The 17,329-nt window shown below is 34.4% G+C and overlaps 1 protein-coding gene across 1 annotated transcript in view; it reads right to left on the bottom strand.

Annotated features, from left to right (window-relative positions):
* Window positions 1–15,691, bottom strand: part of LOC145263065 (ras-related protein R-Ras2-like) — a 129,525-nt gene extending 113,834 nt beyond the window's left edge. Inside the window, exon 1 of the mRNA XM_080119922.1 lies at window positions 15,446–15,691. Within this exon, the coding sequence (XP_079976048.1) occupies window positions 15,446–15,550 (105 nt within the window). The 5' untranslated portion in view covers window positions 15,551–15,691. The remainder of the gene's footprint in view (window positions 1–15,445) is intronic.
* Window positions 15,692–17,329: the final 1,638 nt, after the last annotated feature.

Raw genomic sequence — 17,329 nt, 5'->3', positions numbered from 1 at the left:
CCCCCCCCGTCTTCAATCACGCGTTTTTTTGTTTTAGAAGGTTTTCTAATGCCTCAGACGACGATTTAGCCATCGTAAAGCGCCGCAAATAAGTAGTTTGGTTCTTACGTAACCTAACCCTAACGACCCAAAATACATAGGAAAAATATATTTAAAAAATGGTTAGAATTCGGGGGTGATTCAATAAAAACATACCAATCGAAATATATAAAACTAGTAGTACATACCCGATGTTGTCCGGGAGTGAAAAAAAAAAAAAAAAAAAAAAGTCCTGACTTGTTTAGGAAAAACAAAAACATAATTTTAGTGCAATTCTTAATTTTTTAGATGAGATGTGAATGCTTGTGTTAGGTTGATTAATCGGACTATTATTCTCACCCTGGGTGTTATTAGCACAACGTTTCGGTCGCTACAACCTGCGACCTTCTTCGGATGTTGAAAACATGTTTCTTTTCCATTTCCCCCCCCCCTTATTATTTCGGGTCCGTACAGATTTTTTAATGCAATTCTGAATAATAGTCCGATTAACGAACATAACACAAGCATTCACATCTAATTTCAAAACTTCAGAATTGCATTAAAAAATCTGTACGGACCCGAAATAATAAAAATAAAAGAAATAAAATAAAATTTTAAAAACGGAAAAGAAGCATGTTTTCAACACCCAAAGAAGGTCGCAGGTTGCAGCGACCAAAACGTTGTGCTAATAATACCCAAGATGAGAATAATAGTCCGATTAATCAACCTAACATAATTTTAGTGATTTTAAATTTTCGTAATCAAATAGAAAATAAAAAGACATTCATTTTAGTACTTGATGGTAATTGATTAATCAAAAAATATGTTAGTTCGAATCAAGTATCAATATGTCAGAAACTATTTGGGTTCGACTTTGAAAATCCGACAAGATAAATTATGAATAGCTTAGAAAGAAAATATATATATAGTCAGGCTTACAATTTAAAAAAATTATTTTTACAAAAATGTTTTTAGTTTTTCTTTATCTTATTGCTGGTTACAATAACTGAGACAATTTTTATTTTTGTACCGTTTCTCCACGTTAAAAAACGACCCTGGTGTCTAACTTTGTCCCGTGGGGAGGCATAGTAAATAGGTACAATAACTATTCGTTGAATAGTAAGTAAAATTCAATGTGTAAAGTTACACAAACGAAACACACACACACACACGAGAGTTTGTCTGTGAGATTTATTAATAGAGATTCTGGTTGATTGTAAGAAACTTGTAGCAGTGTGCGCCCTCAACTTAAATACCGCCCCCTGCCCCGATCGATTAGCCAGACAAGCAGCCCCCCCCCTCCTTCCCTTCACTATAGGGTCTCAAGATGCCGGAAAGCCTTCTATTGTGATAGCTTCTTTCATAAAGTTGGGAATTCCCTCCCAGTCCCCGACTTTCATGACTGTAACCGACATGCAGAAATTTAAATGTAATGTGGACAACCACCTTGCTACTCAACTCCGTACATAGTATTCCTGTAGACATGGTTTCAAATAGTAACCCCTTACGTACGAGTGGCAATATGCCTCGTTCAGAGAAAAAATGTTTTTAAAAATTATATAATATATATATATATATATATATGATGCGTGGTCCCACTGTAATCACTACGGCTTAATACATGCAAATCATAATAGCATGTCAATACAATCTCTACAGTTACAGACCTAAAACAAATTTTTAAAAAATGGGGCTGTTAAACCTGACAGTGTTATGGAGTAGAAGGAAGAAGTAGCAACCATAGTTGAAGTCAGTGTTCGTAATGATGTTGGGCTAAACAGAGCCGAGAAGGAGAAGATAACCAAATACCAAGGTTTTATGTTGTGTAACATAAAAAGAAACTGGAATCTTAGGAAGATCTTAAGTGTAAGCAAGTGCATGAGAGATATAAGCAATTGCACATAAAGGGATGGTTAGAAGCTTAAAATGATCTCTCGGTTGAAGTGTGTGAGATAGCAGGTGAATGTCTGGCATCTGATAGGATGCCTCATCCTCAGCAAAAACAAGAATAAGAAAATTGAAAAAAAAAAAAATTAAATAAATAAATAAACAAATAAATAAATAAAAAGACATTCTCCAGGCAAATTTGAAATATTTTTTTAATTTTTTGGTTATCTATAATATAAATCTCACTTGTCCGTTTAAATGTATGTTTGTATGTCTTGCAAAATCTTTCAACAGAGGCGATGGATCCTGACAAAATTGGTATCATTTTGAAACTCAAGATTTTGGACAACAAATATAAAAAAAAATTCGCCAAAAACATTAATTCCTTTACCCTAAACTCGGCTGTTTTGTACAAGGAGGGGGTAGATTTTTTTTTCGTTGGCATTTTAGCAAGTCATCGTGATCGTTGGATTGACTTAGGTTAATTTCAACGCTTTTGACTTCTGGTCGTGTCAGAGGGACATCAGCTAAGACGTGAGATTTTCTTTCACTTTCTTTTCCGCCTTTGCGTCATGGGTTCCAGCCTGCCTACTACCACTTTTTTTTTTTGCTCAACACACATCCCCAAACACCCGGGCAAGTCTCATATATGAAGAAAAGTCAGTGAACTATGTAAAATTTTCAATCTGTGTTATTTGCATAAAAAAATTCCAATTGACTTCATCAATTACATATTCTATCTCACCTAATAATCTGTAGCATTCACATATTCTAATTATATTATGTACAGCTTTCCTTTGATGTAAATGAACAAGTGTAACAGTGGAGTGATTGCTCCATCTCCCAGCCAATCAGGAGGTCCAGGATAGAAACAGAAATTTTAAGTACTCATGCAGTATCATTCCTCTGATGACATTAGAGACAGTATATTGTCTAGAGCAGGGGTTCTCAACCAGGGTCCACATGGACCCTAAGGGTCCATGGAATATTTCTAAGGGTCCACAGGCAAAACATAAAACTTTTCATTATTATTATAGTTGTTGTAGAATACTTTATTTGCATTAAATTAGTTTTCATTTAAAAATAAAGCTTAATTATACATTTCTTTGATTATTAAAACCTCAAAATTTATACGAGTGAAAAATAGAAGATTGTCTTATGACCAATAGTTATAAAGGGGTCCTACAAGATAAAAAGAAGGGAAAAGGGGCCCAGGAGTAAAAAAAGTTTGAGAACCACTGGTTTAGAGCATATGTATTTCATTGTTTTTTTTTTCAAATTGCAAATAATATGGTAATTTATTGTCATTTTACAACCTCAACGTACACTGGATATTTCCAGTGAATAAGTGCTTGCTCCAAGCTCTGAACCTCATATTACTGTTTTCATTTATCATGAATTAAATGAAACAAAACGTTTGATTTCTTTTTTATGGATGTCTAGCACAGATGCATACCCGACATTAATATTCTACCGCTTTTGATAAAACATCATGGGTAATTTACTTTCAGAATGGTTATTAGGGTTTATCTTCAAAACCTCGTTTGGATATTCCAGGCTATTTTTCTCATCCTGATTGTTATTTTCACGTTTCAGTCGATGTAAGCTCCGACCTTCTTGAGATGTAACTGAAATTTACAACTGTAACAGAACCATTGACGTGCATTTAGCAGCAGCAGCAGCATAGCATGTATACAAATGACCAAGCCGGTACATGAGCTGACATCACAGCAGAGAAAAAGAAGGGAAAGGAAAAGCAGACAAAAAAAGACCACGTGGTAGGAGGACTAACAAAGCAACTGGCATAAGATGGGCATGTGGCTATGTGGCAGTGTGAGGGACTGGAGAGGGTGTGTCGAGCTAGTGTTCAGCAACACCCAAAAGTTGAAAACAGATAATTTCAGTTAGCAACAGTAAAATGGAGGTTGATAATGATCATGGCCACCACTGACTGCCAGTTGCTGTATGTGCTCTCCGCTTATCTCGGCATTGTTTCCAGTCGTCCCGGACTTCTCCTTGCCACTGAACTCAAGCAGTGCCGATTCAGGAGAGGTGTGGTTGAGGATTGCACAACCCTTGCCTCACAATTACACGTGCAGTTGCCCCTACAGGGTGTATCCTTTGTCTTTTGAGACTTAACAGAGGCATTGTATATATATATATGGTTACAATAAAAAATATAGGTGAATGTTCAGATCTAAGGGATATTAACTCTCTGATCTCCTAGGAGGAAACAACTTATAATGGATTTAATTCTTGTTAAGATAAACAGAAACAAAAATCTATGCATACACAATTTCCTTCGGATTCAATGATTTTAATATTTTATGTATTACATTATTTATTTCATCAATTAATCAATAATTATGCAACTAATAAAACAGACTCCAATGTTATGTTTTCACATTACCAATAATTTATCTATAATTTTCTTCCTCATTGTATTAGTATAAACATAACAAAACGTCCCTTACAATTCTTTGTTTTAAACTCATTTATAATATGTTTGTGTGCATGTTTGTCTGCATATATGTTTGTATGTCCAGCTAAAATTAAAAAACTACAAAACAAACACAAAATTACAGTTAGTTTGATCAGCGTTGCCCCGGATGAATAATATCTAAAATTTAGAAAAAAATTATTTATTTTTTGATCTTAAACTGACACAGTTTTCGTTAGGTTAATTAGTTTTCTAGACAGATCATGTAATCACTAAAGAAAAAAAAAACAGTAACTCTTATGTTTTAATAAATTAATTCTCTTATGCGGACTCATTTGAGTTTGAGTGTGTATATATTACGAAAGGAATGGGCTGGATGGAGGAAAAAGGAGGAAGTGTGTGTGTGAGGGGAGAGAAAGTGGGAAATATATAGAAGATATGTTTTAATAGAAATATGTTACACTTTTGCCCCAAGTAACATCGGATAACCCTGCTAGTATTGAATAAATATTACGCACCATGTTACACCTTTTTTTTTTGTTACACGATAGCGTTTGTATTCTTGATTTACTTGCTATTTACACATGGCGAAATGAACTTTTAGAAAAAAGCATTTTAATCAACTAACTTACAACAATGAAGAGTATGAAAATATAATTTTTCCTTTATTTCAACAAATTCGCAACTTTTTCGTTTTGGAATTTTTTAAATGAGGATTGATTATTCATATTATTAGGATTTTTCAAACTAATGTTCTCATTTTAAGTGTCATTTACACAAAGCTTTGGTTGATGTAACCTCCGACCTTCTTCAGGTGTATCTTGTCAAACTCTGGAATTTTAAATGGAACGCTTGAGGGTAGCATGCTCTTGTTTCATCACCAATGACTGGTAAGTGTCACCTGCATTGAGGATTGAACCTTCAACCTCGAGAAGAGTTTAACTTCACAACTGAATTTTACCAAGTACTTTATCCACTACACCATGGGTCCTTGCGTAACAGTTGTCCGAAGAATCCAAATAATGTAAATAATGAATCCTCATCTAAAAAATTCAGAAACCTAATACCAACATTTTTGTTGCCATTTTGAGCTTCTTGTCAGTTTTGAGTGTTGCAAGCCATGCCTTGAGTTGACCACCTTGGCACTTCCTCCATCCAATGAGTACAATAGGCGCCACCAGTTTACAAACAAATTCCTCACCAGGCAGACAAACCAACAGAGTCTCCTTTTGAACAGATTTTCTTCCAGGCCAAGAATGTTACATCTAGCGTGGATGGTAGAGTTGGGGATCTGATCAGAGAGGCAAACACGCAGGGTGACAGAAGTACTAGTGATTAAAGACTTCAAGTTGATGAAGATCTTTGCGCAATGGCCAGATCTCACATCCACAGAGAAGAATTGTTCTGACCATCGCTTCACAGATTCACAACTTCGTCGAACGTTGTATCATCCTGGTGCGATCCAATTTGAACAAGTTCCTGTTAAGTCGTTTCCATAAATAATCAAATTCTACCAAATTTAGATCATTAGTAATTACTACACCACCACGTTACATTCATTAACCCTTATCCTCGAGTGGCCTTCGAGCCTTGATAAGTGGTGACCCTCAAGTAAAAAAAGTAAAAAGTTGTTTTTGAAGACGATCAAAGACAGTTCTAGCTAGATTGATACGAGTGGTGATTTCGTTTTTCACTTGACCAGACGTTGATACCATGCCTAAATTAAACGGTAAATTGCACGTGGATTGACAGCCTTTTCCAAAACAGACATCATGGAGAGTAGAAACACGAAACAGAAATTGGTTAATGAATGCATCACTTAAAAATGCAGCAAAAGAAAAGTTAATATTGCCACAATGCAAAATGGAACACATTACGTTCAGCATCAGTCTACGAGAAAGAAAAACAAACACCTGGATCAGACAGCAAAGTGGAGTAAACAACATCACTACCATACGAATGACTAAACATAGATGGGTAGGTCACTTTTCAGGATATACAGACAACAGGTGGACATTTAGAGTGATAGAATGAATCTTGAGGCAATCGTAAAGCCAAAGAGAAAACCAAAAACTCGTATAATTGGAAAATATATAAGTGAAGAGAAAAACTCGGCATGAATTTACGTTGATGGAAAAGAAAAACCTGGACTAGGCAGCAAACAGGAGTAAACAATGTTATCAGCACGACATGAATAGCCAAAAGGATGGCAGGTCACTTTTTGAGATATGCAGACGATAGAATGATCTCGGAGGCAAATGGTAAAGATCAAAAGAAAGGCCAAAGACTCCTAAGATTCTAAAATATAAACTAAGAGAAAAACCGATAATGTAAAATGGAATGCGTTTAACTCGGCATCAGTTTCCGTTAAAAAAAAACAAACACTTGGATCAGACAGCAAACTGGAGTAAATGACGTCATCACCACCACACGAATAGCAAAAACGCCAGGCAGGTGACTTTTCGAGATATACAAACAATGGGTGGACATTTAGCGTGATAGAATGGATGGTGAGGCAGTGGAAAAGAACAAGAGAAAAACCAAAAACTTTCAGACGATATCGACAACAAACTGCGTCTTATATGTCCTCAAATTTCACTAGCCATGTTTCACTTCCATACAGGATCGTGCTCACAACATTCATTCTGGGTCGTACTTTATCCATTACATCACATAATTTGTTAGATGAGAACAGTAGTCTGAATACTCCAAATAATACAAATTATTAATCCTCATCAAGATTTGAAACAAAAAAATTTACATAATCTATAATATATTTATAATGTTCGTTCCTCAATCCCAATTTTACACATTGAAAAAAAAAGGTCAAATGCAACTTTTGAAGATCAACCTTAGAAAAAATTTAGTTTTTATAACGATCATTTTTGTAATTTTGCAGTTGTGTAGATTTTTCCAAGTTCATCATGTCACGAACAATGGCTGACTGAGCACGGCGATCCAAAGCTGCTTGTGTTATGAGTGCAAGCTATTCGCAGTTGCAGTAACAGATCCTATAAAGGTGAGGTTCAAGAATCAGTTCAGCATCCTGCATCACTGTCCTGGGCCATGTTTTGAGTTGGTCACTGTGAGGTTTCTTGGTCTAGTGGTGGTGCTGGGTTGCTGACTTTGCAGGTAAAGTCATCTAGGTGTCGATGAAGAGCATGATCGAATCAACAAAGACGTCTGGCAAAGAGAGATTTTTGGAGGGAGTGAATCTTACAGTGAGTGTGAACTGTTGGAGATAAACAGAGAATGTGGCGTAGGCTGTGATGGTCAAATACCTACATACAGTACTGTTTCGCCGTTTCACAGCTCATCAGTGCAGCTAGACAGGCAACTGCCTCAAGCCAGGATTCAAAACCCGACCACTCAAATGACAGTCAAGGCTTCTCATCATTACGCTATATGGCTGCTGCTGTGAGGGTAATGAATTTAATGATGTTTTGACATCGTCCAAATGCCTCCGCTCAATTTTTTTTTTTTTTTTTTTTTTACACAAAGAGCGTCGCTTAATATGCTAATGGCAATTTGTATATCACTTCCCAATATGCTCAACCCAAGATAGGGAGCATTATAGTCATCCACATACAGTACTGTTTCACTGTTTCACAGCTCATCAGTGCGGCAAGACAGGCAACTGCCTCAAGCCAGGATCGAAACCCGACCGCCCAAATATATATATATGTATATATATTATTAACATTCAAATTTCCTAGCTTAAAGCTCACTGAATGTTAATTTTAAAAAAAAAAACATATATAAATAAACAGCAGGATGTTAAATTCCAATGACCACTTCTTTATTCAGTAAAAAAGAAATCGATATCACTTTACTGTTTCATGTATACATGAACAATCAAGTATATAATACATATCATTTATATTGTTTATTTATCGAAATTATTTTTCTTATTTCATGTTATAATTTTCTTCATTCACTTAAAGTCATTTTTTTATATGACATTCAGTATGCTATACCCGCTTTCCTAGCGCTGTTCATATCAAAGATGGCGTCTAATAACTACTAGGAAAATCATGTTCCTCTTTGGAATTGTATCTTATGTATCCGACATCATTGCAAGTGTTAGATTTTTTTTGTTTTCTGTTTTTCTGTTTGTGGATGAGGGGTGTTCAATAAGTAATGCCCTTGACTCACTTCTTGTAGCAGTAGAGCAACGAAACTTGGCACAGTTATTAGTCTTTCTCTGCATAGTAATCACCCAGAGTTACACATTTCTCCCATTGTTTAATGCAGTGCTGGAGATCGTTTTTTTATAGAATACCCCATCTTGGTCCTCCAGAGCTTGGACAAATTTATCTTTAGTTGACCTGTGACAACTAAATATTTTCGTTTACTAGCCAAATAGAAAAGTTACTAGCCAAACCCAAATGATTTTTGGAATATGACATCTTCGTTCTGTAACAAGTATGTACATCATAAAGATTTTTCTGTCTTTTTTTTTTTTATAAGAGTAATTCTTAAATATACAAAAAATTTTATGTTGATACTTGAAGGTATAAACATCCTAATTTCTTCAGATATTTTTTTAAACAGCCTTCGTTAAAAAAAAAAAAAAAAAAGGAGTATATTGTTCTATTAAACTTTTCTTGTTTAAATAATTTAACTTTGTTCGTTTTATTAAAAAAAAGTTTGAAAAGATATTTTTCTCTCAGTAGTAAGCTTTGCAAGGTTGTTAGTAAAAGAAATGAATCGCTAAAAGATAAGCGTTTCATTATTTCTAGTTGCCATTCTGAAAAATCACTCGCAAATGCGACTGTTTCACTCACAATGTAGGACCCTGTCCTCCAACCAGGATGTAAATTTGGAAGTCAAAGTTGCATCATCTGAGAAATGCTTTGCTTTCAAAAACAACTTCATGGCTAGGAAGAAGTGAAAGTTAAAGGGTGCAAGGTTAGGAGAATAGGGAGGATGTGGAAAGGATTTCATAGCCATAGGCCTGTACTTTTGATCTGGCGACATGCATGTTGTTGACCGGAGCATTGTGTTGTAAGAGGAGAATATTCCTGTTCATTTTGCTTTATCTCTTGATTTTGGTAGCCTCTCTTGATTTCCCCCAAAATGAAGCTTAATACACTTCTGTAATTGTGGTACACTTTACCGGGAAATCTGTCATCACTACTTTGTCATGGTTCCAGAAGAAATTTGTTACAAAGGCAGATTAAATATAGCTTAAGGCCTGGAATAATGATCTTTACTTTCCCAAAGAAAATGACTTCAGAAATCGAGGTTGTGAAATACTTTCCTTTTCAAAAATAACTTCATGAGACTGGGAAGAAGTGAAAGTCAGAGGGTACAAATTAAACATAATATGCTCTTGTAATTTTGATACTCTTTACCAGGAAATCTCTCATCACTACTCTATTTTGGTCTCAGAAGACATGACATGACAAAATATAACAGCTAACCCCACAAAACAGTAGCTCTTTTGCCTTTGTTAGAAACGTTGCTCATGAAATGTGAGGATTAAAGAACAGCATAGAGAGGAAACAAGCATTACAAGGCTGTCGAAGGTGAAGCCAAGATTTGCATTCTGCTCTTAACATATATTAAGAAGCATAATAAGCTCCTGTAATTGTGGTACCCTTTGCCAAGAAATCTAATATCACTATTCCATTCTGGTCTCAGAAAACTGCGAGAATGACCTTGCCTACTTTGGAGGTGGGGAATCTAAGGGTTTCCACAGCATTGACTGGGCTTTGATCTATGGGTCATAGTGATAGACCCAGGTTTCACCCTGTGTAATCAATCCTGTGAAAAACTTTGACCCATTTTCTTGGCACATCTACAAATTCATCCTCAAGCACGTGACGCGCTCTCACTTCTGAAATGATGTCAGCAACCTGGGAATCCATCTAGCATACATTTTATGCATATTCAAATCGTCATGAATGACAGTTTCCATAGACCTTCTACTTATTTTGACCTCTTGGGCTATTTGGCGAATAGTCATGTGTCGGTCTTTCAAAATTGTAGCCACAACTTGACTGACAGATGCCTCATCAATGGCAGAAGAGGGATGACCAGATCTGGGAGCTGTTTTCACATATTTTCGGCCATGTTTGAATTCACAATGCCTGCGTTTTTCATGGTCATTACCATACGTTTCTTTCATTTCATGAAAAATTTCCTGTGGTGCGCGTCCTTTCAAATACAAAAATGAATCACTGCACGACACTCAACAGACTCCATTTCACACCGACTTAGTTCAAACACCTATAAATCAGAAACTAAAATTAGTTCAGAGGATTAATTTGCCACATAACCCATAGAGATATAAATCATTGCACATACAAAATATCAGTTACATCAGCACCTGGAAGTGGAGCAGGGGCATTTACTTATCGATATTTGATTGTTCATGGAGATGAAACAGTCCATAAAGCTGTATTAATTTTTTTTTTTAGAAAATAAAGAAGGCTAATTGGAATTTAAGAGTTTATTGTTTATATATATACTAGCGGAGGTGCCCGGCATTGCCCGGGGTGTTTGAAGGTGTGTGTTGAAAAAAAAAAAAAAAGTGGTAGTAGGCAGGCAGGTTCGAAGGTGGAAAAGAAAGTGAAATAAAACCTGTTATCTTACCACTACACTATGATGCCACAGGAAGTGAAAAGCATTCAAATTTAGTGCTGTCAATCAAAAAGTTGGCAGCTCAATGATAATAAAGTTAAGAAGAAATGAAAGTGGCTTTTAAACCTGGCCTGGAGCCAGTCAAACTTTTGCTTTCTCTTGCGGTATTTATTTTCTTCCCCACGAGGTCGTTCCCTCAAAAAAGGGGGAACTTTGGCAGCGTCCAAATGAATAGCAATTGTCTGATATGAGGTGTTTTCCCCACAGTGATCAAAGCTAATTGCTTCTGGACGTCTCTGGAATGAAAACCAGGAATCTGCCTTCGTTTTCGATTAGTTTCGCTTTTATACGAAAAACATGAACAAACACACGAGAGTAGGGAATAGCGTGAATTTTGTAAAAGTCACTCAAATAAAAGATAGAGATGACTTTTGTTCGCAAATCATAGATATTATAATCTAGGGAGTATATAAAAAGTTCTTAAGAATAGTACCCCCCCCCCCCCGAGAACCCGGGCTAAAAAAAAACCTTTGCTGGACATACAAAAATGCGTGCGGCCGTTTTGTCTTTTATATATACAGATGTAAGATTTATTAAATACTTATTGACATAAGAAAAAGAGTAAAGAATCGGGAATCAGAAAAATCTCAACTTTTTGGAGTATCGGAAAAATTTGTGCATAATTTTCAATGTCAAAAATGATTCGTTTATAGGTGTTGTTTTTTTAAACTTAATTTTTAATTGTTGATACTAATGATAAAATGATGACTGGATTGATTTTAAACTATCGGTAAAACTGAAATCTATATATTTCGGCATTTATTTTTTTTTTTTTTACGTTTGTGAAAATATATGCACGTAACATGAGTTTTTACGGTAATCCGAAAAAAAAAAAAAAAAAAAAAAAAAAACTTCATAGCTAAATATTTAGTCGTTTTAAAAGAATCGGACTCAGTAATTGTATCAGAATCGGGAATGTAGAACAGAATCGGTAATTCTATCGGAATCATCCCATCATTAGTTTTTAGTAATATTGATATAAATAAATTGTTAGAGATGGTACCTTTTTTTTTTTTATTTGTCAAAAAGGAAAGTGATTGAACACAGTCAACGGTAACCCAAAGGCTCCTTATTTATAGGATCACTCCACTTACTTTTTTGATCCTCATCATATAATGCTGAGTGCTTAGCAAGGTGCATCAAGTACCATTTTTTAAGTCTTAGGTAGGAGTCGACTGAGGATTGAACCCTGGTGTTCCAGCCCATTAGCAAACACTTATGATTATACCATTAGTATTTATTAAGGACCCTTCAAAGAGAAACTCCACATACACATGTATGTGTGCATGTTATATAGCATTATCATGTTGACACACTGATTCTCATCAGATCACCGAAGTTAAGCAACGTCGAGCCTGATTAGTACCAGATGGGTGATTATTTGGAAATTCTAGGCGCTGTATGTGCTCTCTGCTTATCTTAGCATTGTTTCCAGTCGTCCTGAAACTCCACTTGCAACTGGTATTTAACAATATTGTGTCAGGATAGGTGTGGTTGGAGATTGCGGAACTCTTGCCACAAAAATTTCACGTGCAGGCACCCTTACAGTGGGTATCCATAGTCTGTCAAGACGGAAGGAAGTCACCATGTGTGTGTGTGTGTAATAATTACTATAAGCAACACAAATTATTTTAAAGTAAATGTAGTTGGGAAAACAATTTAGTTTACCTACTTATTTGTGACCAATTTTTGAAAGAACTTGAATGCCTACAAGACACTATCCTCGAGTGTCCAAGGTCTCTCTGTACAGAAGGAATGTCAAGACAACCTAGCATGGGGATACCTTTTCCTACAAGTAAACCCTGACCAAATATTCAAAATAACATAGTATTCAAAGCCTAAATAAAATCGCCTCAGCATGGCTAACCCACAGTGGCTTTTATGAGGAACGCTGCACCTTTTTCAAGGGATGTTACTTCAAATTACAGTATTAAGCTGGATACTCAACCAGATTAGACAAATTCTTGCCTTGGAATCTAGCAAGACCAAGAGACCACAAGAAAGATATAATCTATTTAAATAATTAGTTGGGGAGAGGAAACTTATGTTCTCAACTTCTTGACCAACTCCTTGGCCTTCGGATCAAGATCAAAGTGTAGTATCTGTTCTTCAGATATACACTTCAATTTCTTGTTCTCTGTCAGTGGAGGAGAAATCCTTCACGACTGAGACAATTTTTATTTTTGTTCCTTTTCTCCACATTAAAAAACGACCCTGGTGTCTAACTCTGTCCCGTGGGGAGGCATTGTAAAAAGGAACTCTGTGTTTGAGATGTAAAGGAGAACGTTAATGGAATGTTCGAATATCTATGTATCTCACGAAGGCCTCAAGTGTTAGACTCAGGAAGAGGCGGGGAGGCCTTGATTTCTGAGAACGTCGACTGAAGTAAAATGAAACAAATAAATAAAAATAAATATCCAATATAAGTTATAATGCTTTAAAATTGCCGGAAATATCGATTTGGAGCAAAGTAACCAGGGAATAAGGTTCATTACGTAAACAATTGGCTAAACAAAATGGCTACTCTGTTAAGAATCGATATTTAGGGTAATTTTAAAGGCTTATAACTTATATTAATGTCGCCAATAGTAAGGATTACGACATAGGTATACATAAATATTTATGTCATTGGTGGAGTTTGTTGCTACAGGACGTTAAGCACTTGACTCATGGTCACATTGCTACTGGCCGTTCGGGTTTCGCTTCTCGCAGTGTAGCTACACTGAAACATCTTGCTACAAAGGAACAGTAGCCTATGACTGACTATGTTTAATATATATGCATATGATTTCTTGGTACTTCTGCACTTGTTACCGTGTTGAAATGATAACGTTATTATTTAGAAAGCCATTCTTAATATGTGGAGAGGGGACGGATGTTTTGTTAACTATTCTGTACTTTCACCTAACAATTCAATAATAATAATAATAATAATGATAATAAATAACGTAAAATTTGAATTTAACTTGAAAATACTATTTTTTAGTGCGGTAGTGCCTAAAAGCACCGATTTTTTATATACTTCCCGAAGGAAATGGTTTTTCATTTTCTTTTTAATCTATTATTTTAATATTCTTAAAAGTATTGAGTATTCGTTTAATAGGTTAAGGGCTTTTAGAAAATATAGAGAAACAGTGTTTTCTGCCATTTTCTCCGGACAATCCTTTGATAGATTTGACGATACTTCTGCAGTTTATGAATCATGCTATTTTTTTCGTTTTTTTTTTTTTTTTTTTTTTACATAAAATTTTAAGTTCAAATAAATTTTTACGCTAGTTTTTGCTTATTAAATTGTTAAGTAAAACGTACAGAATAGTTACAAAAAAAAAAAAAAAAAAAAGCCCCCATCCTCATGTTAAGAATGGATTTCTAAATAATCATATTATTAACAAGCAGGGTCCGTAAACAGAAGTACAGATTTGATTTTAGTTTTAACATAGATGATGAGAAAGGATTTGCTTTCTTTTTTTTAAGTAGTTTTTACTTTTTTTATGATGTAGTATTCAATATTATTTATGATTATTATTATGAGTATTTATTCAATAAGAGGTATTTCGGGGAAAATAAAGAAAAACAGGAATTTCTGACTAGAAATGAACCGAATCAAGGACGATCAGATCGCAAAGGACTCAATATCTTTTGGGATAGAGCCTTACAACAATAATAAATAAATAAAAACACAATCGCATTTTTATTTACGGTTATATACACACACATTATCACTATGAATGTATTCAATAAGGATCGCTTTAAGAAGATACAGAAAAAAAACAAGAATTTCTCCATATATATATATATATATATATATATATATATATATATATCAACTTCCGAAAATCAGAATTGAATCAAGAACGAGCAGACCCAACAACAAACATATAAGGGACTCAATATCCTTTCAGATTGAGCCTTAATAATAGTTATTATTATAGTATAAACCATAAGTACATTTTTATTCATTATTACACAATAGTAAAATATAAATATCCCTTGTAACAATATCATTTTTTGGCCTTTTACATAACTTAAGACGAGGCAGGGACATAAATTTTGCCGAAACAAAATATGAATTAAATAGTCTATCTCACATAAGATTTTCCGGTCATATATTATATATATATATATATATATATATATGAGTCAATAATTTAAAAGGCGTAGTCGGAAAGTGGAAATTATTAGAATCTACTACTACAACTACTACCGGTGACTTTTCCATTCGAATACTAACAATAATAACAAAACAATAGTAGTAGTAGTCAGAGATGTAATAAAGGAAGGGGTGGGAGTTATCGGTTGTAATCGTCATCATCATCATCGCTGTAAGGATTCCAATTGAAAATTTGAGAGTTACAATCATCATCATCACGGTCGTCAATAGTGAAGCAGAAAAGTAGCTCTAGCGAGAGGGGCCCAAAAAAAGGGGGGGGGGGCGATGACCGTGGACCTTACCTGGATAAATTGTATCGTCAAGGCACTTTTTCCAACGCCACCTCCACCAACGACTACCAACTTGTAGGTATTACTGGAACTGTTTGTATCGGCACTACGAGACATTTCTAAGTGAAAGATCGAGTGCCTCCGTCTCCTGGGCCGCCGCTTTGGTGCTGCCTTGTATATTATGTATGTATGCGTGCGTATGTGTGTTTATAAGTGTATGTGTTTCCTCTTTTCTTCCCCCCTGTCTCGCACACAAACACGGTGCGGGTAGCAGTTAGAGTACAAAACAGTAAGAAGGTGGGAGGAGAGTCATAGGCGGCGGAAGAAAGACCAGAGAAAGAGTGTGAGGAGTGACGTGAGAAGCGGTCAGAGTAGATCAAATAGAGAGAGGCAAGAATAGACCGCTTGAAACTGTAGACGGACGTTCGTCAAAAAGAAAAAAGAAAAGAAAGCATAAAGAGAAAAGGTAAAAAAGCGAATAGGGAGAGTAGTAAGAGTTAAAAACATACACCGAGGGGGAAATAGACAGATAGATAGAAAGATAGATAGAGTAGAAAGAGAGTTTCCGGATAAATTTACGAAGAAAAACAGAACTATAAGGGAGTAGGAGGAGAAGGGGAAAAATGCCAATCGGACACAGTTAATAAAAATTTATTATTTTTTTTACTTTTTAAATAAATTTTTTCACAATTATTTATTTTTATTTATTTTATAAGCGTTAATAACCAAAAATGTTTCTCATTTAAAAATAAAATAAAAAACTTATTAAAAAAAAAACGGAATTACCGGAAGAAGGAAAAACCGATTAGTTTTCATTCGTCTGTTTTTTCTCCTTTCTTGTCCGTTTCTTGTTTTAATAATAATAATAATAGTAATAATAATAATAATAAAATGTCCCCTTTCCCCCCCGATTTGTTTCCATTTCGTTATTTTTTAGTTCACCCCTTCTTTCTTCCCTTTCTTTTTTTAACAATATGGCGAAAATAATCTGTTGCCAAACCACTTAAGATTTTTCTTTATTAAAAGAACTTTACTCTTGAAGCAAACAGGATTTGATTCAGAATAGGATGTGAAAATTCTTCAAAACAGAAACGAACTCAACATATTCTTTTTAATTAAATTAATTAAAAAAATAAAAATATATAAAAAAATAATAAATTTACAACAAAAAAAGAAACCATAAAAATTTATTTAAAAAAAAAACATTTTTATTTATTCTCCTTTGTACAATTTTGTTTTTCTCTATGGAATTGGTAAAATAAAAATGAATTTCTAAATTTATTTAATTAATTGTTATTATATTTTTCTTTCTGAAATTAGCTTATATTAATTTTATTAAATAATTTTGGTGCTTACTTTCAAACAGAAAAAAAAGAAAAGAAAAGAGAAAGAACTAAATTACAGAAAAAAAATCTTTATTCTTCACGGAACGAAGATGTCATATTCCAAAAATCACTTCATTGATCAAGTAGTATTTTATATACATATGTGTAGAAAATCATTTTTTTAATCATGTTTAGCGATTTAAATTATAAATTGTAGCCATTTGAAGGCTGATTTGGATCTCGATAGTTCGTATTGAGTTGTCTTCCCATTATTATTAAACATGGCGCATCAAAATAGAACGTTTTGCTTCGTCATAAAATTTTATTTTCTTAGTTAAATGACCTTAATTGATCGATTTACGTGGTTTTTGGAATATGATATTGTCGTTACGTGACGGCTATGTATATCATAATGTTTTTTAAAAGATTTTTCTGTATTTTTGTTTTGAAAATAGATTTAATTCGAAATAAGCTGCCAATTTTTGGATAATATTTTAACCTATCTTAAAATTTAGTTTTAAAAAATCCTATGAAAATCATTTTACATTGGTTATAATTCTGTAACCACTTT

The sequence above is a fragment of the Euprymna scolopes genome, chromosome 38 (assembly GCF_053919585.1).
Source record: "Euprymna scolopes isolate OS-2025 chromosome 38, ASM5391958v1, whole genome shotgun sequence".
Classification (NCBI taxonomy): Eukaryota; Metazoa; Mollusca; class Cephalopoda; order Sepiida; family Sepiolidae; genus Euprymna; species Euprymna scolopes.
This window is presented reverse-complemented; position numbering and strand designations above follow the sequence as displayed.